The 26671-nt window shown below is 35.8% G+C and overlaps 1 protein-coding gene across 5 annotated transcripts in view; it reads right to left on the reverse strand.

The window, feature by feature from the left end:
• Positions 1-701: 701 nt before the first annotated feature.
• BRWD1 (bromodomain and WD repeat domain containing 1) overlaps positions 702-26671 on the reverse strand; it is a 53187-nt gene continuing 27217 nt past the window's right edge. Inside the window, exons 22-41 of one of the 5 annotated variants that reach the window (XM_031556884.2) lie at positions 26534-26619; positions 25535-25730; positions 24340-24456; positions 24125-24232; positions 23612-23736; positions 23423-23505; positions 22844-22955; positions 20034-20095; positions 17759-17914; positions 17432-17552; positions 16099-16224; positions 15409-15487; positions 14155-14199; positions 12771-12914; positions 11285-11437; positions 10843-11012; positions 9103-9338; positions 7868-8053; positions 6255-7229; positions 702-2642 (exon numbers count right to left, since the gene is read on the reverse strand). In XM_031556884.2, coding sequence (XP_031412744.2) covers positions 1507-2642; positions 6255-7229; positions 7868-8053; positions 9103-9338; positions 10843-11012; positions 11285-11437; positions 12771-12914; positions 14155-14199; positions 15409-15487; positions 16099-16224; positions 17432-17552; positions 17759-17914; positions 20034-20095; positions 22844-22955; positions 23423-23505; positions 23612-23736; positions 24125-24232; positions 24340-24456; positions 25535-25730; positions 26534-26619 — 4416 coding nt within the window. In that variant the 3' untranslated portion in view covers positions 702-1506. Of the gene's footprint in view, positions 2643-6254; positions 7230-7867; positions 8057-9102; positions 9342-10842; positions 11013-11284; positions 11438-12770; positions 12915-14154; positions 14200-15408; positions 15488-16098; positions 16225-17431; positions 17553-17758; positions 17915-20033; positions 20096-22843; positions 22956-23422; positions 23506-23611; positions 23737-24124; positions 24233-24339; positions 24457-25534; positions 25731-26533; positions 26620-26671 lie in introns of all 5 variants that reach the window. The other 4 variants (XM_085208506.1, XM_085208526.1, XM_085208512.1 and 1 more) reach the window with 4 other exon arrangements.

Consider the following 26671-nt stretch of genomic DNA (forward strand, 5'->3'; position numbering starts at 1 on the left):
GAGAAGTGCTTCTCAGTAACTGCTGCCAGCGCTTTCACTACTTCACTGCCAGTTGTATAAGCACTTACTATATTATTAAGTGTGATAATGAATCTGTACTTTTTTCCCCAAGGCCCTTCAAGATGCTGTTACCCGTCCAGTCTGCTAGAAAACTAACTCATGAGCTTGCTGTTTCAGTTTGAGCTGAGTTACAGCTATTACTTTGACATATCTCCTCCTGAACAAAGCAATCAGGAATTGCATACATCAGCCATGTGAGAAACTGAACCAGCAGAGAAGCAGGAAAGCCAAAGCAGAGAGTGAGAAAGGAGCAGAGCACCTTGTGCTGGACTGAAGACAGTGATTTGGGGGTGAGGGGGGGGCGCTAACCAGCTCCAGGGAAAAGTAAGAATTTAGAGGTGCTGTGCATTCTCTTGTTTGATGCATAACCAACCACGAATTTATATACTTTTTTTTTTTTCCATGGACAATTCATCTTCTATGTAATAATTATTTTTTGACAACAGCCACCTCAAACATCTCAAAAATTGGTAGATAAATGGCAGCAATCAAAACCGATATGTTTAATCAATGCAAAAATCTAACATTAAAGCACTTAAAAGTTTAAATGTGGAAGACCAACAGAAAAAAATGGTCTGGAATGTAAGAATCCTGCACCTCCAACTTCTCACGCATAAAAAAGAAACAACAAACAGAACAAGTGTTTTGTTGGTTTTTCTATTTTATAAAGAAAACACACAAAAACCCTTAGGCCCAAGAGTTCACCTGCATTTCATATTCTTAAGTTTACAGTATAGAAGTCACATTAATGATAGTACTACCTGTCAGTATAAACCCTCTCTTCACCAGCACCAATATGCTTTTTTAAGTGGCAAATACGCTTTTCTCAACTGGTAACTGGTTCTAGTTGTATGTTTTCATTAATGAATGTACAGAACATTTAATATCTGTACTAACAGAAGCTGTAATGTTGTTAACTCAGTGACTGTTCATTACTCGTTTGATGCAATACTAGCATCCACCAAATTTTTATAGCGTACACTATTATTTATAAGCCTGTTAATACCGTATATGATTTCTTACAGCATTAGAGATGTTTGAAATTTGTTCTCGAATGTTGAATGACCTAGGTAGTATTCCATTGCAGCACCCATAACAATAATACTCAACATACTGCTATTAACCTGTTACGCAGTGTTTTAACTTTTTTTTTTTTTTTTAAACTCTTGTTATATGTAATAAAATACCAGTAAAGACAAAAAAATTGCCCCTATAATGAGGCACATTTTGGCATCTGTGCTAAATGCTGCTACATGGGCAGGCAAGTGCAAGTCAAAATATGAAAAGGAGAAAGTCATGATCTAATCACATTCATAACTTTTTCATAGAAAAATATAAATATATTCCCTGAAATGTAGGACAAGGAAGAGCCAGCATCCAACATGAGTTCTAGTGCTATTACCATTAAAAAAAAAAAAAAAAGTGGGCTGGCTTTTCCTTTTAAGGTTACGTTTCACAAGCTGCATCACCTACACCTCTGTCATCATCGTCATCGTCACAATCGTCATATCTAACAGTCCGCCTACCCCTGTTTCGAGTTCTTATCTTAGTACGCCGGTTAGCTCTTCTGTATTTGGTATACTCCAAATCTTCAGAGTCATTTTCTTGCTTAGGTTTCCGACGTTTCCTTCGCTGGGGTCTTCTAGAACGCTTAGGTAAATTTGAAATTTTTTTTCTAACGATGACTGTTTTTCTCTTTTTTGTTTCTGTGGCATTACTATACATACTGTTATCAGTTTCAGAGTCTGAATCAGAAGAACAGTTGAGATTGGCTTTTGAGCTCCCTGCAGCTCCAGGTGTTTCCACGTTCTCTGATACTGAGCTTTTTTCCTCTATCTTCCTCCCTGCTGCAGATTCTGATGTTTCTTTCAAGTCATTTGATAATTTTAATCTTTTCAAAGGAGCTCTGGATTTTTTCTTTCGTGCTCTTCTGATAGTTTTAGTTTCACGTTTAGCTAACTCAGAACCCACCTCCTCTTCAGAGTTGCTCATATGATGGTTGTAGGCTGAAGTTGACTGACCGGAAGTTCTCCAGTTTCTCCCATTTTCTACCTTGTGGTTTGTGGAATTCTCCTCTGAAGAGTCAAACGTATTCTTAAGAGCTGCATCACTTTCAGTTCTCTTTGTCTGACTGTCGTTATCATCATTCTCCTTTTTAGTCACTTCTATCTCCACCTCAGATTCCGTTTTTTCATCTTCAGACTCACTAATGTATTTTCTCTTAGGAGCAGATGATCCAGAACAGAAATCATTTTTTCCATCAGAATCCTGTTCTTTCTCATTTTCAGACATTACACTAACATCTATATCTGAGCTGCTGATCAGTTTTTTCTTGGATGCCACAGATGCACTGCCATGAAGCTGCCTTCTGTTCTTTTTCACTGTGCAAACACTCTCCGAGCTCGACAGCTCTTCCTTTGTATCACTCATTATTTTAATCTTATTAGCTGCTAGAGTGGCACATCTGCGTGGATTTTTCTTTTCTGTCACATTAGATACCTTTATGTGTTTCCTGTAGTTAATGATACACGTCCTGCTCCTGAGCACTTTCCCACTTTGTCCAGGCTCCTCAGATGTAGATTCTACAAAACAAAATATTTAAAATTTCCTTTTAATAACTCGCATTCTTGAAACAGCTGATTTATTAAGCGTAAACATTACCACATTTACTGAAATATGCAAATACGTGTTTTTATTTCAACCATTATGAGCAATCTACCCTAAGATTTTAACTAAGGATGCAGCCAGACATTCAGTCCCGAGCATGTTTTTATAACTCTCAAGATTAGTCTTCTGCTTTGATATGACGAAAGGTTGTACAATAACCTGTAGCATCTGTAGCATCTCCCTGTAAAAACTGCCTTACAAATTACCGACTTAGCCAACAACCTTTCTTATACTCCTACTTCCATCATTAAAGCTATAACTTCTATTACTGTTTTTACTTGATCGTTCAAAATGAATTATTATAAATTTTAGACTCTTTATTCTTACAAAAATATTATAGAACTTTATACAGCCAGAAGTCTAGGGTGAATATCACTAGTTTAGAATTGCTTCATAGTGCATAGAAAGCACTTTAAACCATTTGGTTTCTCTGAAACTTAAGCTGTAAGACTGCTTTTAGAAGTGAATATTCTAGTTCTCTGTTTAATAAAGCACTTTTTATACTGAATTGTAAACAAATATTCCATCTATAAATATTAAGAATGATGCTACCAAAATAAAGCATTATTGCTAATAGATATTTGCTAAAAATTAAAAGCAAAAGTTCCTGAAATAAATTTGCACAGATTCAACAAAGGAAAAATGTTGTTTGAGCAGGAATGTCTTTTCAAAAAAGTTCTCATTTCTCAAAATTGATGTCCAGCTCATATTTCTTTGGAGCTTTACTGATTTTATGAACAAGGTGCACCAGTAAAGTATTACATTATATTGGCTTATTACCTCTTGATAATAGAAACAATAATCAATTCTGCCACAGCTTGAACCCACTGCCTTAATGATTCTCTACCTGTACACCCTGCAGACAGATGGAAAAGCCATGGCAGCTTTTCTTATCTTACTTCACAGAAACGCAGGCCACTAAATATTTTTCAAGTTAACATTTAAAGAGAAGGAGGTTTAAAGTGAATGCCTTTGTTTGTTTTTTTTTTTGTTTTGTTTTGTTTTTAAATGGAGGGATGAAGAAAGCTTGTCTTGCTAATGCTATTTCAACTACTGAATCTAAAGGCCTAGTGTCTTTTGAGAATGACAGCTATTCAGAGACTATCTGAGACAAACTTCAATGAGGTTCAGTGCCTGGCTCCTTCTGGCCAGACTACTGTGTTGAGCATTGTTACAAGTCATTCAGGCTCCTTTGTTCCCCAGTATATCACCTGTGAAGTTAAGACAGGACAACATTTTTCCTCAACTCTGTAAAGAAAAAATGCCATGAAGATGTACTCTAAGAGACTAGATAAAAAACAGCTCTACCATGACAAATTGTTTATGCTTTTCTTTTTAAACATTTCATCAGCTAATTCATGAGACCCAATGAAAGACTGAAGGACAGTAACATCACATTCTACACAAGACAACAGTCCAGACTTTATGTAACACACTACCAGGCTATCAAACCTGTACAACCTGTACTTTGTACACAATCTCTAATTGGCAGTAAATTTGCATAAAGCTTTTTTTTTTTTTTTTTTTTTTTTTTTTTTTTTTTTTTTTACTTAAAGCTTCTTACTGAAATTAAAACCCACTCTGGAGTAACTGCAACATTCCCACACATCACAGTAATAAAAAAGATAAGTTTAATGCAACTGCACAAGAGTATCATGCATTAAATGCTGCAAAGGTACAAGCAGATTGTGCAGACAGGGAGGATCAAATAAAGAATTCCATTAGCTACAAATTAGGATCTACAAGAAAACATTTACAAGACAGACACCAAGATATAAAGGCCTCATCCATCCAGTCTACTGTTGGGACAAGCAGTCCTGTAGTACATGCTATCAAACTTTAAACGTGGGAGTCTAGGCTGCAATACTGGATAGGAATATGACAATACACAGCCTCTTATGTACAGCCAAATATCCAAATGAATTTATGTTCTATAAATACTAAAGTATTTAAATAAAAGCATATATATACTCCAACAGTGCCCAAATAATAGATTTTACAAGTACAAACTTGCTAAGTTTCTTATTTACAAGTAACTGTCAGCCTCTTCAAGAGAGAGTAATACGTGCACCTGTTGGTAAACTACAGTAAACTAGGCTGTGCTAATAACATGCCTGCTGCACCCCTTATCAGCTGAGGAGCAAAACGAGCTAGAGAGCACCTGCCAACACAGAAAATAGTTATGTGACTGCCTGTGGTGGTATGCCAAATTAGAGAGTAGAAAAACTGAAATATCAAATACATATTTTACTGTAAACGTCGTCCACAGCTATTAATCAGTTCATATGAAAGACAACGAACACTTCAACAGAACCATATGGGAACCACCAACTCCACAAGTAAAGCAAACTGAATGCCCAAAAGGTACTTATCAGGTGCATTGCACGGGACAATGATATATTCCTCATTCACATGAAAGCAGGTCTCCAATTCAGTCCTACAACTGTCTTGGTTCTGTATATATCAGGTCTTTCTCTTGGTTTTTAAAGCATGCTCTCCAAAATCACACCCAAACCTCAAACACTGGTAATCCAAAATCTGGGAAAAGCCAGTCTAAGCTTTAGAACATTACCATCACAGCATCAAAATGCATCTCTACTTTGAAAAGCATGCCATGTATCACTGACAACAAAATCACAGAATCACAGAACGGCCAGGGTTGGAAGGGACTTCCAGGATCATGAACCTCCAACCCCCCTGCCACATGCAGGGCCACCAACCTCCCCATTTAATACTAGACCAGACTGCCCAGGGCTCCATCCAATCTGGCTTTTAGCCTCTAAGGATGGGGCATCCACAACATCTCTGGGCAGCCTGTGCCAGCACCTCACCACTCTCTCTGTAAAGAACTAAAGAAAATGCAAAAGACAAATCAAGTTGAAGATTTCAGTTTATGCCACGGAAATAAAAATAATTCAGACATTATCAAATTCACTTTGAAAGACTACAAAATTACTTGAAAATAAGTCTGCTTTAGCACAGAAATTCTCAACAGCAAAAGGCAATCATGGAAAATAAGAACTATATCACTTCATACAGAAACTCATAGATTTTCATTATTGAAATTATTAAAACAAGGAGCAGACTAACGAAAGAGAACAAATTCCACCTTTTGAGATACCTTGAACTTCACACAACAGCATTCATATATATTCTCTAACATACATGCATAGAGAAGGAAGTGCTGATTAAATATGAAAACAATAGTGACTTAATGACTTTTTCATAGGCGAATGTAAACCCTGAATTGCTCAAGAACTTTCAGCATTCATCACTAATTCTAAATACTGAAAAACTGGCACTGCAAAACTAATAGTTTCCTCAGTGCTGTTTTGGTGACCTCCCAGTTCCACTGTCAGCATCACCATGTCTGATAGTTCACCTGCTGATTTCTAGTTCTTGTCTTAGAACAAGGAACATTATATACTTAATGGAGTCCAAATCTCTCCATTCATTACCCATACTAAAATTTCTTCTATCTAGTCAGTATGTGAGGTTAAGATGCATTAACTCAAAAAAAGTTTTACCTTTTCTGAAGATTTTTGTTTTTCCTTTTCTCTTCCTCTTTTTTGTTTTTGAAGAAGCATCAAAATAATTACTGTGATTGGAATTTGTTTCAGATTCCGTATCAGAAGAGTCATTGAAATCAGCACCAGGTCCAGAATTAGGGCTCGCTGTAATTCTACATGGCACCAAGGTTTCTGAAACAACACTTCTCCCATCCTGTCTGTCTTCTGTTTCAGATTCTGCTGTGTCCTCCAAATCGCTTAAGACTTTTGCTTTTTTTATAGGTGCAACAAGGTGCAGACCAAACAATTTTCTGGCATTCCACCTATCTGATTCAGAACACGCTTCATCCTCGGAGTTGCTCACAACAAACTTATTTGCAGACATTGACTGCTCAGCTTTCTGATTGCTCCCATCCTCTGAATTACGGCTTTTAGAGTCATCCTCTGAAAAGCCTCGTGTAGGACTCCTCGTTTCGGGAGAGGCAGAAAGAGCTGTCCCTCGTAGCTGCCTATGGCCATTGCTTTGCCAGGTTTTCTGTTTCATTTGCGTATCTGTCTCAGAATCTGAACTTTCATTTTCAGATTCACTAACGAATTTTCTTCGTACAGCAGATGAAGTAGGTAGAGAAAGAACTTTCCGCTTGGTAAGCTGCTCTTCCGTTTCTTTTTCACTTTCAGACTTCAAACCTGCATCATCCTCAGACCCCTCCAGTAACATTCGCCTGGCTGCAGCTGAGGCGTTTCGGTGAGGCAGTTTTCTATTTTTGCATCCAATACCAATACTTTCTGAGCTTGAAACCTCTTCTTCCACATCACTCATTAGTCTTAACTTAGTAGCAGCCACAGTAGCACTTCTGCGTGGGATTTTTCTATGTCTCCCTGTACTATTACTCATAGTCTCAGATGTCATCACTGAAGTATTTTCAGAATCACTTTCATATAACCTTTTTCTGACAGCTTTTCTTGTATTCCCATTCTCCTGGGGAAGTGTACCTGTGAAGAAGAGGGATTAAAGTCTTATGTTCAAGAGTAGTTGCTTTTTCAGCCTTACCAAATCTGGAACAGGTTCAATCCACACACATGACAAACAAAGCACATTCCCCTAGTAGTAGGTAGGTGGTTTTGTTATCTGGAAGAAAAAATATTAAGCTATATCACAGAATCATATAATGGCCTGGGTTGAAAAGGACCTCAAAGATCAACTGGTTTCAACCTCCCTGCCATGGGGAGTAACCAACCACTAAGACCAGGATGCCCAGAGCCACATTCAACCTTTATATCATGAATTTTGGATTCATTTCAGTTTTCTGAAAACTGCTTTATGTTTTAGTGCTTCTACTTTAAGAAACAAAACACTTCAAGAGATGCTTTCTCTCAGTAAGCTCTTGGCTTCAGCCCTCCCCACCAGGAGTACTGGAAAAAAAAAAAAAAAAAAAAGTGAAATGTTCAGAAAGCAGCATTTTGAGAGCAAAAGATCTACTAGTAATCAAACAAATAATATTACAACACACAACAGTTAAAAAAATACTAATTACAATTAGTTTTCTATGTATGTATGTGTATACACACACACACACACACACACACATCTGGCTCACAGGCCATCCAGAAGACAACTACTCCAATCTTACCTATTTGTTTTCTTTGAGCAGCTTGATTTCTGGTTACCCTACAATTGATGTTCTTTCTTCTACATATACCATTGTGTAGCGGAGGTGACACAAGAGCCACAGAGCTTTCTTTGCTCTCTTCTGAGCTCTCTTCTGTAGAGGATGAAGAGGATGTAGATGAAGCTAAAGAACCTTCTACTTCACTTTCTGCTAAAAAATTAAATCCTCAATTAGAATATTGAGCAGTTAGTTTTAACTTAGGAAGTGCATTTTGCTCATGCAGGAAATCTTATTTCCTCACAATTTTATCTAACAATACACTTTCTATCATGTCTTAATCTCTAGTACATATGAAATGATAGTTCCACAAAATATACAACTCCACATTCATGAGGTGTCTGGTGATAAGTTACTTTGGAACGTGTTTAAGTTTCGAATGAAACAGCAACTACATTATCTGAAAACATCTCTAAGAGAAAAGCACCTTAAAAAACTTGAAATATTTGCCAAATCTCTTTTACCAGGATTAGTATCCTTGCTCTCTGAAAGAAGCTGAAGTTTTACCAATGTAAAGTTTAGGGAGGAAAAAAAAAAAAAGAGACAGGAAAGATTTTATGACTCTGGGAACTTAATCAAATATACATAGGTGTATAAGCTTTATTTTATATCAAATGCACCACGTTTTCCTCTCAAGTAAGAAGCATTCATACACTACAACCACTTTCCTATATCAGCTTCTTGAAGTGAAAAATTCTAGTACTGTATTTGGTTGAAGAGCATCAAGTCATAAAGGTTTGTATGTCATCTTATCGTCAGTCCTACTCACTCAGCTTTGCCTTCAATCTCCATACAAAGCTGTAGAAAAGTACTGTCTGTTTGACTGCAAAATAGATACATAATGCAGTCAAGACAGCTCTATGTCAAAGTAAACTATGGTAGCAATAGATTTCTTCTTAGGAATAGATTTTTTTCATTAATGAAATTAATCAACTGCATTCTATGAGATTTTACAGGAGAATATTCTTTAGTACACAGAACTTTTTATTAGTAAGTATAAATACACAAAGATCTGTACTGCCTGAAATGCAAAGTGCATAAAAACGTTGTCTGAAGTTTTTGCATTGTTAAAGTTTGCATTTTTAATTTAGAATACAGTTGGCAAATAGGGCAATTATAAGGGAAAAGAAACATTAGTAGGCAATGTGTAGATAAGACAGAGATGAAAATCCTCATTTGGAGCAGATTTCATTGATTACCTGATGACAGTGTTGAACGGTTTGTTAATGTTGTAGATCTAGCTTTTCCATTCCTTTCAAAGGATGTCAGGCATGCAGAATCAGAGGACTCTCCAGATGAACTGTGGTTGTAATTGCTAGCATTTGTCTTATGGCTTGCAACACAGGCTGCTCTGCTTGAGGTAGGTTGACTAAAAGAATCTTCCTGTTCAGATTCAATTTTTGCCTGAGACTTTAATGGTTTCTGCTTGAAATTTCTACTGAAAAGGGAAAGAAGTAGAAGCAAGATAGCTTGTAAAACTACTAAAAAAAAACATAGACAGTTAAGTATTTAAAAAAAAATTTCTCTGAAAGCTTAATTAAGCATATACCATGTGATTTCACATTTATGGAAGGCTAATTAGTTTTGTAATCTAATATGGTTTGGGAGAGTTTTAACTTTGATGAAGATAAGCATTAACTGCTTTTATTAATATAATAGCCTATGCTCCTAATAAAGTTAAACAAGAAAAAGACATTTTCTCTACACAAAACCAAAGGTAACACTAAATACCTTCTATACCTATGTCATCCTATTGTTGCAATCTGTTGGTAAACAGCCTCAACTTCTGCTGAATTCAGTCTCTTGTTAGCTGCACATAAATCCCAAAGTATGTGATATGCATACTAACATTATTCCATTATAAATTGAGCTCGAAGAACATGATGAAACAGCATCTTTCAAGAGTTTATTGTCTAAAATGCATGTTTGGAGAGCAACTCACCAATCAGATTCTTCCTTAAAATACATTCTAGAGTGCTACACTCAGTCCTATTTGATCACAGTAAATTCACAATGTTGTAGATGGGAAAGGGCGTGCATTATACATAAGCAATGCAGAGGCTACTAGGCAAAAGAACATCGCTTATTTTTACATTCAGAACTTTTGTCAGTTTGTTGCTTACAACCCAAAGTTTTCAGATATTTTAAAGACATATGAGACACATATGCTCTCCTGCATAATAGTTTAACAATAAACACTCTCCAAGAATTCCCAAAGATTCAGTCCTGCGAAGCACCACTGAACTGTAAGAAGTCACATACAGTTCTTCAGAGAGGAAAAGAAGTAAAACTTCAAGTTCATCATCAGATATGCTTTATGGTGTAATCCAACATTTATGGACAAAAGAATAAAGACAAATATGTCAGAAGGGTATTTTTCTAATTTTATTCTTAAAACCGTATTACTGTCCCTTCACTGTCAGACAAGTAAGGCCAGAGAGTGGGAGAAAAGCATATGCTCAGTTCCAACAATCTACCACGTCTGTTTTTGTATTTTGTATTATGTTTCACTTAATCCCATACACAGATTAACAATTCAAGAGTAAATCATATCAACCAGAAACCAGCAGAATGCTACTGCAAGTAAAAAAATCTAAGTTCCGTAGGATTAAATTTCTTCTGCATATAGTAAGATAACTAATATATATGCAGTAAGAATGTTTTATTATTTTAGTCAGATTAAAAGCTCATTTTCTCACTGAATTATTTAGAACAAAACATAAACAAAAAAATCCCTGTTCTGTTCTTCAGTCCCTTCCCCATTCCACAGGCAATTTTACACTACCACAGAACTCCCTTTAAACACATTCATCTTACTGCAAGAGAAGTAATTCCAACCATTATTACTGGAGTTAGTTAGCTAGCTACTTCATAAACAATTGTTCTGTTCTGTTCTTACTAAGTGTGACAGTGAATATAGTCAGTTCATTATTTGTTACCTGGGCGTTTTGGTAGGATGCTGCACTGAGCTTTGACTCTGAACTCTTCTAGTGTATCTCTGGTTTCTTCTTATCTTTTCATTCTGCTTCTGACCATTTTTGAAATCTGAAACAATTCTTCTTATTTTCTCTTCAAATAGTGCTGACAACCTCAAGGTCATACTATAAATCTAAGCAAGGAAGTAGTTTATGTTAATAACAGAACCTTTCATCCAAGACTAACTTTTCTAAAATCAGAAATTGTACAGAAAAAAATTGTTTTGTACGATGTAGTGCTATGCAAGATATAAGCAGACATACAAATATTTTGTTGCACTTCTCACCATTACCACTTATCACCATCATCATTAACCAGAAATCTTACTGAAATATTGAAAAATAAAAATTACTCCAAAATAACACCTAACTGGATTAGTGTAAAACTCCCAATAGTAACACCTACTTTTGATTTTTTGTTTGGAGTATAAGACTTTGCATTACTAAATATTAGTCTTATATCTTTGCACAGTTCCATTGGAGTGTCATAATTTCCAGCTTCCAGAGTTTCTTTCACTGTACCAAAGTCCATTGGAGTGTCTATAATATGTCTGTAGTCCTAGATAAAGCATAAAAAAAGAGCAGTTCAAGAAGTTGTTAGCAGAAAAACAATCATCATGAATTTTATCTATAGAATCCAACAGGAGCTAAGATTCTCTTAACCACTGGCTCAAGAAGCAAGTACTTACCACAGCATAAAGCTAAGCTTCTGCTGAAACTACTTGATTTAAAGCCTCCACTTTATTACGTCTTATAAAATCTTGCATATTTTCAAGATAATCTTCAGAATTTATTAAATATCATGATGTGATACAACACCACATATTTGCACGTACAGTTCTTCAGTTTCTTTTCTCCCAATTTACCTCAATAGCAACTACTTTGTAACAATAGCACGTAAGGGCAACTGTATTACTGCTAAGCAAAATGAGAAAAAAAAGACTGTAGCAGACCTGCATGTAATCCTTTCACTAATGCCTTTTACAATGAGAAATTGATCTTGTTTAAAACAAAAAACTGAACTCCAAAATTCTGTCTTTCTCTCTTCTAAATTAGGAGTTTTAGAGACTTCCAAGATATTTTCAAAACCTGAAATGAGACCCAAACTCAAGATATGAAGATCATATGAAAAAAAAGTTGCATAATTGTTAAAACATTTATGTGTCTTTTTTTCCCATTGGAGCTTGTTGTTCTTTTTTCCTGAAAGCCAAATAAAGAGCTCGAAACCAATACTGCAGTAAAGCATGCTAAATTTTATAGAAGAGAGAAATGACCTCTGAAATCAGGTAAGTTGCTGAAAAAAGTACATGATAAAGCTACAGAAGGTTTTCAGCAACAAAATAATTTACTGATTTGGAAGAGGTTCCACTAGAGCATTAAGATGCTCTAAGACGCATCAGCAGAAAATACAAAACAGACTGGATAGAATCCATACTTCAGATGCACACATGAACAAAGACCTACGTTCTGTCTAGATGGGAAGCATCAAAGAGAAGACAGATTCCCAAAACATACAGATGACAGCAAAGGCAATAATGCCAGCAGTGACAATTGGGTAGCAGTAAAATGATGCAACTACAAATAAGGAGTTCACACTGACTGATCTGTTCGCCTATTTTAGTTTCATCCTTAAAGTTAATATTACTTGCAAAACAGGTAACTCATTTAAAATATCAAGGTGTTCGTAGACACAGCTCCACTGCCCCACAATTGTTCTGTGCTGTGTTTATATTTTGGTATAACTTATCTTGATGCAGATAAGCATCAGTGGTTGAGAACTGAAGCCAAAAAAAGAACAGACAACTCTGAGAGAAACGTGGAAGTCTTATTATACCAAATGCTAAAAGAAACAAACAATTTTTATATCTTTCAAGGTTAACGGAATAACTTACAGGATACTGGTCCAAATCAACTGGCTGCCTAAAAGGTTCAGAATCTTCACACTGGAAAATTAAGTTCACAAGCTCCATGCACTGTTTTTTCCAGCAATTTTCATCATAGCCATTTTTCATGCTTTTTCCTCTTTTCCCTCGTCCCTTGAAAAAAAGCCAGGAAAAAACACTATTGAAATGCTGCCTGAAAAACTTCATCTAACTGGAATTATTTCAGAATCACAGCATCACAGAGGTTGGAAGAAATCTCTGGAGATCACCTAGTTCAACCCCCTGCTAAAGCAGGTTCCCTGCAGTAGGTTGCACAGGAAAGCAACCAGGTGGGTTTGAAATATCTTCAGAGAAGGATATTCCACCACCTCTCTGGCCAGCCTGTTCCAGTCCTCTGTCATCCTCACAGTAAAGAAGTTCTTCCTCGTGTTAGTATGGCACTTCCTGTATTCTTGTTTCTGCATGTTGCTCCTTGCTCTACTGCTGCACACCACTGAAAAGAGTTTGCCCCCATCAACTTAACTATCATATTATAGATACTTGTAAGCATTGATAGGTTCCCATCTCAATCTTCTCTTCTGTAAGCTGAAGAGTCCCAGGTCTCAGCCTGGAGAATCGCCCTTGCAAGGAACTGCTCCTAATTATCTTTGTGGCTCTCTGCTGGACTTTCTCTAGAATATCCCTGTCTGGGAATCCCAGAACAGGACACAGCACTCTACATGTGGCCTCAACCAGGGCAGAGCAGAGAGGGAGGATCTGCTGGCCATGCTCTTGTTTTTAAAATGTGCCCCAGGATACCACTGGCCTTCAAGGCCACACTCTATCAGAAAAACGCGCTTCCAAACCACTGTCACATGCAAAAATGCACTTCCAGGTGTTGTTTTGTAACAAAACAGCTAGCAGTTTTCTTTCCCTAATGTTTATTAATAACTGACAAATCATAGGGGTTTTTTTTGCCTTTCAAGTTGTTGTCTTGAGGTGTTTTTATTTTAGTACCAAAAAGCACACAAAAGTATCTCCTGCGATATCTTTTAAAGTAAGAAGTTTGAATAATATCCACTGTTAAAATGTTTTGGCTTTTTTTTTTTTCTGAGCATCTGAGCTAGTGAATATTTTCACTTCAGTATCAGCCAGATAATTGAAAGTTGTCATACTGAACAGCATCAATACCAAAATTATGAGAAAGATGCTCCTTGACTACTATATGGAACAATTTAAAACAGCAATGAACTATTTATGTAAAGCATTTAGTTTCTTTTTGCTGTCAGGGGAAAAAAAAAAAAGTTTGCTACAAAACAAAGCATCAGTCCCAGAGTATTTCAGTACAGCCTACTAAACAATTTTTCCCAGCAAACTTGAATTGGGTATATATGGAAAAGATTATCCAACTCACTTTTCTTCTTCTATATGATGTTCTCGGACGGCATTTTTCATCATCCTGCACAAAATAAAGGTTATTTATTTTTTTCCATAAATAATTTTAAAATAACTGTGTGCTCAAATTATTATTAGACTTTATATGATGGTTGAAATAGACTTTCAATCTTATTTTTCTTTAGTTAGACAAGAAATGAACATATCAAAAACACAGCACAGCGTGTCTTAGAAAGTAAGATTCTGTTGACATGTCACCACTGACGGCTCCTAGTTGAACTCCTGTCCATAGTATACAGGAAAAACCCCAAATAGAAATTGCAACGGGAAGATACCCACCAACTTTGAGAACTTCAGTGACAGAACATCCACAGTAAATCAACTGACAAATATTACAACTTTCTGCATTTTGCTAGTCCTGAGTTTAGGGCAAAGAAATCTTTGTGATCAAGTCACTTCTAGTAAAAAGAAAAGCTTTTTTTTTTTCTTTTTTAAAAAGAAAAAAACGTGAAAGAACTAAGATGATGCTGAAGTAGCGAGACAGCTCAATGTAATGTATTCTCTATAATATTAACCTCCAAGGGAAAGGAGTCACTCTGCAACTTTTTTAATTTCTAATTCAGCAAGGCTTCAAATGCAAAAAAGATATCAGATTGGGCTGTTTGTGGTATGCCATCAGTAAACACATAACACTGAACACAACAAGAACTGTTCTGCAGTGAATGCTATCTCTAGTTTTAAGGTAAATACGTTTCATTAAATCCTCATAGAAGCACGTAACGCTAATGTATGACTCATTGTTGGGTGCACAGGAATTCAGTGTTTGCCAACTTACGCAGTAGTAAATGCTGAAAGTGACAGTTTTAGCCTTAGAAATAAGCAAGGATGCAGATAATTAAAAATACAAGGAAAGAAAGCTATTCATACACTCTTGAAATATTTATATTACATTACTGCATATTAACATGCTTTAGAAATACGTCACAGAAACACAGAATTGTTCTATTTGATGGCCACAGTCATAGCCAAGGTTTTCGTTAAACTTCTGAACAAATACAGACAATTCAAAATGTTTTCAATTAAAGCATATCCCCACATCATCCCTCACTTCCCTGATATATTCAGTCTTCCTCTCAACTGTAAATATAGATACACATACAAGGATCTCTATTTTAAAAAAATTGAGCAATTCTGACATGAATACTTGAAGGTGACAGGTATTTTCTTATCACTGCAGATGCATTACTGCAATTACTCGTATGAAAAAGCTTACCAGATCATCAGCATCAAGACAATCTTGTTCATCATCTGTTGTACTACATAGGTCAAAAATGTTTGTACAGTCTTGATCACTGTAATGCAATTAAATCTCATTAATATAATATCAAAATATAGCTATCATTTCCTAAAAAGACAAACCCAGGCACAACCAAAAGCTACAAAACTGGAAAGCAATTAACAATCTGAAATAATAAACATCATAAGGCGATTACATCACTAAAGTAATGTTAAATATGGAAATCTGCTGTATTATGTATTTTAGAACTAGTAAGCCAAGTAGGGTGAAATTAGCATTAGGAATTTGATCTACTGAAATTAGACTGTCTACATCAACTTTGAAATAAACCTCCCAGCTGAACTCAAGACAGGCACGCTGCAACAAGAATTTCTGCATGGGCTTACATTACAGACTGATATACTTTCAAGTCAAGCAACATCTTCACACTGTATACACCAGTAAAAAAAAAAAAAAATCAAATCTCTACATCAACATAAATTTCAGTATTTTCCCAGTTAAGATAATACTCATGAAGAATCAGATATCTGTCCCGCAATGCACTGAAAAAGATTAATAAATCAAAAGAACTAAATTCTTAATAAAGGGATCTTAAAGGTGTTTGTGTTACCCCACAGTTTTAGAGCACAAGCATTCAAGCACTCTGTAAGGTAAAATGCCACTCACTTGATAAACTTCAAGAGTTGCGTAGTGATCTTCTTTGCAGCTCTAGCAATAGCACTCCCAGGTTCATTGAAGGTCCTGGCATTGCTTTCGATGTATCTTACTTCCCAAACCAATGCAGAGATTCTCCTTAAAGTTAAACAACATTGCACCTTTAATAATAAGCTGAAAAACTACAAAAACTCTCTCATTAATTATCTGTCCTTACGTGGATAAACATCCCTTACTTTAATATTCATGACACCTGTCTCCATATTTTCACTCATCAAAGCATGTTCACATACACACATAAATCACACAGGAGCAATTCACAGGATAATTCAAGGAAGCAAAATCAACAGTGTACATCTTTGTTAAGTCATTTTCCTATTCGTTATTGACAAGAAATTTGCAGCAAGTTTGGAAAGTTCTGTAAAGCTTTGGTTTCTTTTTTAAAATTATTAATTCAACCAGTTTAGTAAGTGCCAGCATTAACTACTACTGAATTATGAAATTCCACTGAAATAATGGAACTGAGGATCACAAATTCCAAGGATTCCTTAAAAATCCATGCATTTTTAAAAGGCTATCTTTACCACCTTTGTGGAGAAGTCCTGTGAAATGGTGTAAATTGTGTACTATATTAATAATTCTGAAGAATAAAAACAAGATAAGTAATAGAAAAAAAAAAGTGACAAGAAGTCTGGTCTAAACACATTTTCAAAAAAATGGCAGACATCAGCCATGATGTCTGCAAAATACCTTGCTCTGAGACCAACTCACGAGTCATATATCCCCTCCCTCTGTAAAGAAGAGATTTGTAGAAACCACTACAAACATTCAGAAGTGAGCTAGCACAATTACACAGCCTTTCTGTGATTAAATTTATAAAGAATTATAAATATGAAAGCCATACTCCAGGTTTTCAGTTTCTCATCTACAGAATTTCCAATCATTTCCCAAGCCATCATTTCAGTCTCACTGAGGAAGAAAACAAGTATTGACATCTCTTCATTTTATTTACAGACATGATGAGCACAAATCCAGATGATCAACATCCTTAAATTTCTGTTAGAGGTACGGATACGCAGCACATCAGAACTTATCAACCCTACACTTAAGTATGTCAGCGTTAACTCTGGAAACTGTATCGATATAGGCTGAAATCAATTTCCTTAAGAACTAAGAAACTTAAAAAAAAAAATTAACATTGCTACAAAACACATAACGAATTCAGGTACTAGACTATTGGTTTTCAAAATGTTTATTAAAAAAGACCAAAAAACGTTTAGATCTTCTCACAGTGTACAAACATAAGGCCATGTTCCCTCTTGTTTCTGCCGTTAGTAGTACTAACCTGTAAAATCGGTTGGCCAGTCTTGTTCGAATAGTGTTCAGGTCTGTTGGGTAAGCAATCACGGTACAGTACTTGGGATATGTACACAGGTCAACTGGACCAGCAAAAGCTGCTGAAATGTCTGTTAAGAAACAGCAAAATTAACAGGACTATTTACAGACATATGTGTATGAAAACTGAACCAGCCATTTAATTGGTTTGTAAAACCACCCTTGATAAAAGCAGTGATGTACCAAAATATAAATATCCAAGTACAAATACAGTGAGAGAACTGCCTGTAAATTAACTCCAGGAGCAAACTACCTAAAACTGAGAGGACATTCTCACCAAGAGTCAGAAGTTGGTCGATACCGCCGATAATCCGCTCACAAGCTTCATCGCGGGATCGCATCCCCCACTCCCCTTCTTCAGGTTTGTACAGCAGCTTCTCCATTTCTTCAAAAGTCACAGAAACACTAGCTCCTAATTCTTCAGGCTGATCAACTGAAGAGTGATAACAAAAAGGAAAGCGTGAGTAGTGGGAACACAAGAGAAACTATTAAATATTTAAAACCATAAAGTATTTAGTAAGCGTATCTGAGAAAAACATACTTTGCCTTGAGTTTGATACTAAGAGCATGGGGAAAATACATAAAACAACAACCAAAAGGTACCCTTTATTCTCCTTTTCTGCAATTCTGAATTTCCAGAAGTCTTCATTTATTCTCTTAAGCACTACTCTGAAAAGATGACCTTACTCAGAAGAGTTACTTGCACATTTTTGTTTTAAATGCGTGCTTCAGACTTCATAGGATCCTAACTTAGTTTAATGAGTTTATTTATTACTTCAACCATTAAACACATGTAAGACAGGCAATATATTTTGTGATGTCCTTCCTGGTATACTAACTGTAACTTTAATAGTATTTTTTTTTTTTTTTTTCAGTATTTCTTTTGAAGATGGCAGATTAAATTCATTTCAAAACAATAAAGAGTAGCAGACATAAAACCATGATGGACGGCTCCATGGAAAGTCACATTTACAAAGATTAATGCAATCCAGCTAACACAGAGCAACAGAGTACAGAACATATTACACCTCTGGGTATCCTTCCCCTCAACTCTACAGATTGTTTTTAGTATATTTTCAGTACGTTTCCGGATTTTTTTTTTTTTAGAAGCTAACATCCTCATTTAGTTTGAGCACTTGAAAAGGAACAAGATCATGAAGGTTCCTGATCACACATAGTAAGATCTTCAGCCCATCTTTGTGTTGAATGGGACAACTGGAACAGCAGATAAAATTCAGCAATATGAAGCATATAGGCTTATAGCTGGAAACCAGAAATAGGAGCTTCCATTAGCATCTGAGAGTCTCTCAGTTGAAAGTAAAAACAAGAAAGATAAGGTCATTGCTAGCATGCCAATGACTGTAATCCACAGATATGCCACAGACAATTCTAAAACACGTTTCAGCTGCAGCTGCAGCAGAGACAAAAAAAAAATAAAAGCAAAGCAGTTGAACAGGTTTAGTATGGGTCTTCAAAGTTTACAAAAAGCACTAATTTTTTCCTTTGGCCAAACAGGTAATGATAGCCCAAAATCTTTGTTCATTATTGCATTCACAGAGTAATTTACGGAATGCATTAACCAGATCGCAAGGAATTAGAAGAAAATGTGCCGTATGTTTGAAGGAGGCAGATTTTGGCAATAAGAAAATAGTATTTCAATCAAACCTAAGAGGAAAAAACCAAAACAATCCTGCTGACTGAAATCTTCATACATTTTAGTTTGCATAAAACAGGTGATTTCACATTTCCATTTCAGACTGTTTTGCAGCGTTTGTTATCACAAGATATGACTGAAGCAGCCAGATCACACTTGGAAGATTAGAAAGTCAGTTTAATATTGAGAACATCCATGTGTGTGTGCAACATAACGGTATTTAGAGGAAAAAAACACTATAAACACAATAGGCCACACATCCCCCTCTCCCCCTCCCCACATACACACACTCACCCACCCATAAACTTTTCTGGCATTTAGGAAATAGCTTGTTTTCTAGGAAAGGCAATTAGGAACATTAATATCCTTTAAACAAGTTATTCAGTGACTACTTTGTCCTCCCTTCCTGCTGCTGGTTCAACAAGCATTGAAAAACTGAATTGAGGAAGACAAATCAGAAATACAGTTACTTCATTTACAATTAATTTGAGTTTCACCAAAAAACCTGTACAAACAGCCTTTTTAAAATATAAACAATAAAAAATTTACTCACTGGAAAACTTATTTATATTCATTCCAATTCTTATAACATACCATAATGCAAACTAGTTTGCATTATGTCAAGTTGCTGGAAATCAAGACTTGACTTCTAGCAGTAGCAGATTTTACTGTATATGTCAGAGAGATCCACTTTTCAAGTATTTCCTTCAAAACTATTTTGGAAGATGGAAAGTTTCAGGGTGAAGAAGTAAAATCTAGATATATCAAAGACATTTCACTAACACTGAAGTGAGACTATCCTGCAAGAATCATTTCAGGTGCACTACCTGCATGTAACAAAGGATCCATAAAGAGGGAGAAGCACATTAACTGCTCTGTTCAGAGTGTTTCTACTTACCATTATCAGATATTGGTTCCATGTCCCATGGACTAAGCTTCTCAACCTCACCATTGTCCCATCTGATTCACCAAGTTAAAAAGAAAATAGAAACACACAAGTTAACATTAACCTTAAGTTGAAAGCATTTCTTCCAAGTATATTTAAAGAAATTCTCCATCATTGCTATTTTTAGACCTTAGTAAAATGCACTGTATTAATATATTAAAACAAAATTATTGGTTAGCAATCAACTGTCAACACTGCAAAAAAAGGAAACATGATTTAAAATGAATTCCAAATTAAAATTGAGCTTGTGCTCTCGGCCATATTGGGCAACTTACCCAATATAAAAATCAAGATTATAATGATCAGATCAAGAAGCTGCTTAAGAAAAATAAGCCAGACTCTCGGAAAAACAAGGTAACATAATCAAAGGGAAGATACCAGAAAAACAAGGAGAAGCAACCCCCAACCACAACAATAGAATGACTCAGAGAAAGGAAGAATAAAAACTGAGTTACATGGCATATTAACTTTTCATGAATTAAAGCCTACCACATTAAGACAAAGAGAAGAATAAAAAGTAGAAACTAACAGGAAGCAAAAGCAAACAGAGCTAATATTAACAGAGTAGTGAATATGCAGGTATCTGATAGGAACATTCCTACATGCTTTTATTAACAGCAAAATTACCAACAAATTTTAGTATTTCAAATATAAGAAATGTACTTCTGGAGCTTAATACCCTACTGGTCCAGCTAGACTAGTAATTTTCTCTATTTGAAACTATGAGTAGAAGGCCATATAATCCTGGTACAAAACCATTCTACTCATTCAACATTCATGATAACTAAATTCCTCTGGGCATTCAGTGAATACATCCCAGATTATTTCCTTCGGCATCTGTTTTCATTTAACATTCTTAAGAGTCTGCCAATATTGCCTGGTTCTGTCAGAACCTCAATCGTTCTTTTGCTCCCTATACTTCAGCTAATTTTCAACACACAGAAGTATTTGCTCCAATGCAGTGTTATCTTAGTTAACATCTTTTGAAGAGAAATCATTTCAAGGGCTTCTTTTAAAAAAAAGGAGCTGCAGTCAAGTTCATCAGTCTGCAGTTCACCAATTTCCCTCCAAACCATCCAAATGCAGCACAGGTTGCAACTTCACCAGCAGTTTCAAATTGGAGTTCCTCAAATGCCTGGTTTCCATGCTGAATATGGCAGAGCTTCGTAATAAAACTGCCCAGCAAGATCAAAGGAAACTAATCATTGCAGTCCCTTCCCATAAACACCACAAACCCCAGAATCAGGGAATGAGGGGAAAAAAAACAAAAACCATTTGGCTGTCAGACTAGGAATGCATCTTACATAAACCTGGGATAAAATTAAGCTCAGAACAGCAAGCCTTGAATCATTTACTGACACATCTCATGTACTGCTAGCGTGACTTCATTTCCAAGGACTATGAAAAAACATCCCATTAACAGATCAACACTGTAAAAAAACTTTATCTTTGCACATATTCAGGGTGACTATCAGCAAGACTCTCTGATCCTTCTTAGTACTGACTGCTTCCTGGTAAAGGTGCAGGTTAGGGAGCTTGCAGATCTAGCGCACAACCAAAACTTTTCCAGCATTTTCTGCTTGACGCAAGATGCCATCTGTAAAAGACAGAAATAGAGGCAGGCACTCTGAACTGTAGCAGTGATGCAAAAGCTCTTCTTTAGAAGGCCAACACCTCCCTAACCTTCTTACCAGCCCAAGATAAGCACCTGACTCAAGTCAAAACGAAGCAGAAATTCCTCTACTAGAATGGAAACTTACTACTTACTTCCACAGGAAGCATCTTCTATGGAAGAATGATGTTTTAATGAGAAGTATTTACTGTCATATGTGATGGAAGTGAGTTCAGAATGGACACAGAACTGAAGACAACTAGCAGGTTTGCAGTTCCCAGGAAGCGGGTGCATGACTTAGTCCAACTATTATGTTCTAAGTTTGACACTGAAGTTCCTGGCCTTTTCTATTTACACAGGCTTTTTCCCCCTGCTGTATTCCCCTTGGATTTGTTCAACCTTGCCACATACTGAAGAATGAACTTGACAATATATGCTTTCACCAATGCAGTATTATCTCCTGACAAGCACGCTGGTCAAAGGGATTTGTCTGTCTGAAGTAGCATAGGGTTAATTATGCTATCTGCAGCTATCTTGATAAATATAACCCAAAGATGAAACGCAGGACAAACTGCAAGCAGAACCTACATAGTAGCAAACAGAGCTAAATACTAGTAGGCAACAGACTTGTTCTGTCTTCACATCCACACAGCAAGCATATAGCTACACTTAGAAACATAATTTACACAAGGCTCAAGTGATTGCATACAATCACATTATAGTTATATTTGCTCTTGTGGATTGTAATGTGAAAGACAGAAGCGTGGGAAATTTAAGTGTAAGAATTATGATCTCAACAACAAAAAAGATTCAGCATGCCCCATCCAAAACCAACTATGACTCAAGACTAATAATTTATATACATGGGAAATTGCATTGCTTGCTTCATGGAAGAGATTAAGCAGTAGTTGTTAGAAAAGATGACGCTATCAAAGAAGTCAAGAACTTATTTTATCATGATATCCTTCATTAAAAAGTTGCTTAAAATTATTACATATTCACACTGTGCTAGATTAGATACCATTGAGAAGTGATAACATGGCCAATAAAATCATTTCAACAACTTACGTGTTCTTATACCAAGAGGCTAGCTAAGTAAAAGGCAATTCACACTACTAACATTAGAAGTGTAAAATCCTTTTATACTTACTTAACACTGTAACACTGAAAGTGACTATCTGGATATTGAGGCTGATATGGCTCTTGACCCAACACTGTTCCAAACCACCATGCATCATCAATAATGGATCGGAACCTGTCAGCTAGAGGAAAAAAAATTCTGCTCGCGTATTTTACTAACAAGATTTATTTAACAATGCTTCTTCTGTATGTCATTAACACATTTCTGATCAGCGGATTTCAGCTTATAGATCTAAAAATACTGATACTCAGGTAAAAGAAGAGACAACAGATTATGCCAAGAAACGCTAAATCTCTTTGCTACTTAACTATAAAGCAAGAAAAGACAACACCAGAATCTGATTTTGCGTTTTGAAGACTGTTATCATCGAACTACGGTAGACCCTCCAAAATGCTTACTACTGCTACTAGTGGTTTCAAATTTCAAACAGGCAGACCAACCTTATCTACCAGAGAGCCCTTTGAAATTACAAGCAAACAGCACCTAAAACCTTCAGTAATAATACATTTCTTATTTCAAAAGTATTCTATCAAATACTTTTGAAGAAGTATTTGATAGAATTTGAAGAAGTGAAGAAAATACACTTACAAGCTTGCCAGTTCCTTTGCCGTGCTTCATCATAGAACTGACGTAATATAAGGAAGTCAATAACATCTGGCATATCATGGTATCTAGATTAAGAAAAATACCCTTTCAGGTGTGTACCTTAGAGCTTTAGGAAGAAGCTTAAAGAAATACATTTTTCAGAACTTTTCAAGAAAATATAGATGCACATACTTGATGGAAAATGATTTGTCAGTATGTTTTCCGGTGGCATGATCTATAAAGGCAAGCTTGAGGCAACACAATGTGGGAGGACCAACCTCGTACCTAATTCCGACAATTTTTACCAACTCCTGATCCTACAGGTAAGAACGAACAATTTCAGAAAGTATTCCCAACTGGACTATGCACAGAACTATTAGTTTAATAACAGTTAACTGAATATTGTACCCACATATTGTATCCACATACAAAATGACAACAATACTGAAACCATATTTGAGATTTCAGTGGAAGAAAGCCTGTTAGACTTGGCAATATGAAGACAGCTATTCGCATTCAGGATTCCCACAGGAAACTTCAAAACTACTTTGGTAAGTGAACACAGTTTTCCTCTGTTGTTTTCACACAAAAGCGTTAAGGAAAATGGCATAACCTCTGAAATTAATATTTTAAAACTAGTGCAGCACAACCCATATTCACAGATTAGTAGCGTTGAAACCCAGACCACGTTCAGTGCAGACCTACCCTAAGTACTACTTTTCTCCAAGGCTCTTTGTGCGGATTCAGTTCATAAATGTTATTTCTTCTAACTGCTTCAATGTAAGCTTCATGCCCTTGTCGAAAATATATTACCTTAAAAAAGTAAAAATTAAATTAAAAAAAATATCCAAAGAGTAAATGTTATAGAAATATGTAAGCAGTACCAGCATTTGAAGGAGATTTTAAACAAATATTCTTACCTCATCACCCATCTGAGGAACAAACGGAGATCTTCGAAGAGCTGTGTCTGTTATCCAAACAGGAGGATGCCAATCATACGACAGTTCTGAATTTACTGACTGTGTTGGCGTATTAGCCTGTAAATTTAACAGACATCAAATGTAGTCATGACAGACATATTGCTGACATGACATCAAAACAACAATCTCGCAGACAAAAGCTTAGGTTATGAAAGACTAACATACATTTCCAAAACCTGCTGGCTGAATTCCTTCGAGGCTTTCCTCAAATTGTATTTGCAGTACTTATGCTAAGCATTTTGTTCCTACTTGAAGGCCTGAGTGAGCAAGATAACCATTTTACAACTCTCAAGAGAATCAAAACCTTTTAGTTCAGATGGAATCCTCAGTGTCCAATAAAAGCCTTACAAAGATGCAAGAAATCATCTGAAGATGGAAAGTTATGAGAGTGATTAGAGAGTTATTTAAGGCTTTAGATTTCTTCCCCCAAATAGTTTATGGTTATGTATAACTTCAAATTATATACTTGCCAAAAAACATCCTCAATTAATTCCATTCTGGAAACAGATTAAGTTAACCCTGCTTATCAAGCTTATCATAAAAGAGAGATAAAACAATTCTAATATCAGAAGTAGCTGCATAGTTAAATAAATCAACTACTTGTTCAGTAAATATACATATTAAAAGAGTTTCAAATAATTTAGATAAATTTTTGGAATCAAGTGAGAAGATGAAGAGAAAACGGCCACAAAAATTCTGGTAACTCAAAAAATAACTTAAAAACTTAAGTATATAATAGGTAATTATTTAAACACAAGAACAAACAGTCTCCATAAATACAGTAACTATGTCTCCCAAGTTTCTCAAACAATATACGAATTAAAACCAGACTGCATTACAGGGTTTTTGTCTATTATTCTGTACAATTATTTAATAATCACATTTCCCCTCTTTGAACATTTTTCTGAACACTTTTTATTTTAAATGAAAAAAGGATTTCATTTGGAGTGCAGATAAATCAGTAGATATCTTGGACATGAAATGTTCTCAAATTTTCAAAGGTAGCCTTTATGTAGGGGTAATAATATCAGTGTCTAACCACAATAGCCACTACTTCAAGAGTTTCCAGTGAAGAGGTCTAAAATCTAAAGTGAGCAATCTAGTAGAAAGTGAATAGAATAAATAAATTGCATACCCCCTCCTGCTTTTTCGGCCTGGGCTTTTTTCTCCTTTTTCTCCTCCTTCGCTTTGGAGGAGATGATTTCCCAGCTGACACTTCATCTTCTGAGGTACTGCAGTACCTTATAGTTTTCCGTCGAGAGGTCCGGACAGGAGGCTGCAGGTTAATCCCTGCATCAGCAATCCAGTCAGAGTACCTACTTGAAGAATCACTGACCATGACGAGTACGTCACAGGGAATACAAGCACAGAATTGAGTTGTCAGTATTTTAAGAGTGGTATATTCTTAGACAACACCTCCTGATATAGATTATCATGGAAAACACTATCATAGGAACTAAAATTCTTTTTTTTCTCCTCAATAATTACTTGATATTTTATGTAGTTTTCTGGAAATACAGTATTTTAAATTGTACTTTCCAAAGAAAAGTTGTCTGGTGAATTCTAAAGTTCACAACTTTTTTGAATAAAAGCCATCCCTAACAAAACAGTCAAGTGTTAACTGAATTCTTAAAAGAGTTCTACAAATCTCACAGGCTAAACTTGCTTTTTGGATATTCATACTTTTCATTTCTGCTACTAGAGAATTCTAGAAAAAATGTTTAGAAAGTCATATTAAGATCAGTTAAAAAAATACATTTGTAACTTCTGTTCTAAATAAAATTATAAAGTTACTCATCAAAATTAAGATTTTGTTATTGTTTTCAATCAATCATAATCTTAAGAGCAAGCAACTGACAGCTGCTAGGTTCTCAAAAAATGAATAAATAAAGTCTGATATATTTTTTTTTTAAAGCCAGCTAACAAAAAAAATCCAACAAGCAAAAGGATTAGAAACTACCTTAAGAGAGAAAAACATTTGGTGGCAGTAAATAACGATGCAACGTGACACTGCCATACAGTCACCAACTAACCATTATTACATATGAATCACACAAGAACTTTCATACAACTTTACCTGCCAAAACCAAACTGAAACTCATAAAAGTAAAGGCTGGGAGTTCTTTGGTTTTACCTAGAGCTAAAAGTGTTGCTTTTCCTATCACTTCTCCACTCTTCCTCCTCTTCAGATGAGCCAGAGCCCTCACTTTCTTCAGCTTCCTGAATTGAAAGATAGACAAGAGTCAAACCAAAACTTCCTCACAACACTTTT

Source organism: Meleagris gallopavo, chromosome 1 (genome assembly GCF_905368555.1).
Source record: "Meleagris gallopavo chromosome 1, MGAL_WU_HG_1.1, whole genome shotgun sequence".
NCBI lineage: Eukaryota > Metazoa > Chordata > Aves > Galliformes > Phasianidae > Meleagris > Meleagris gallopavo.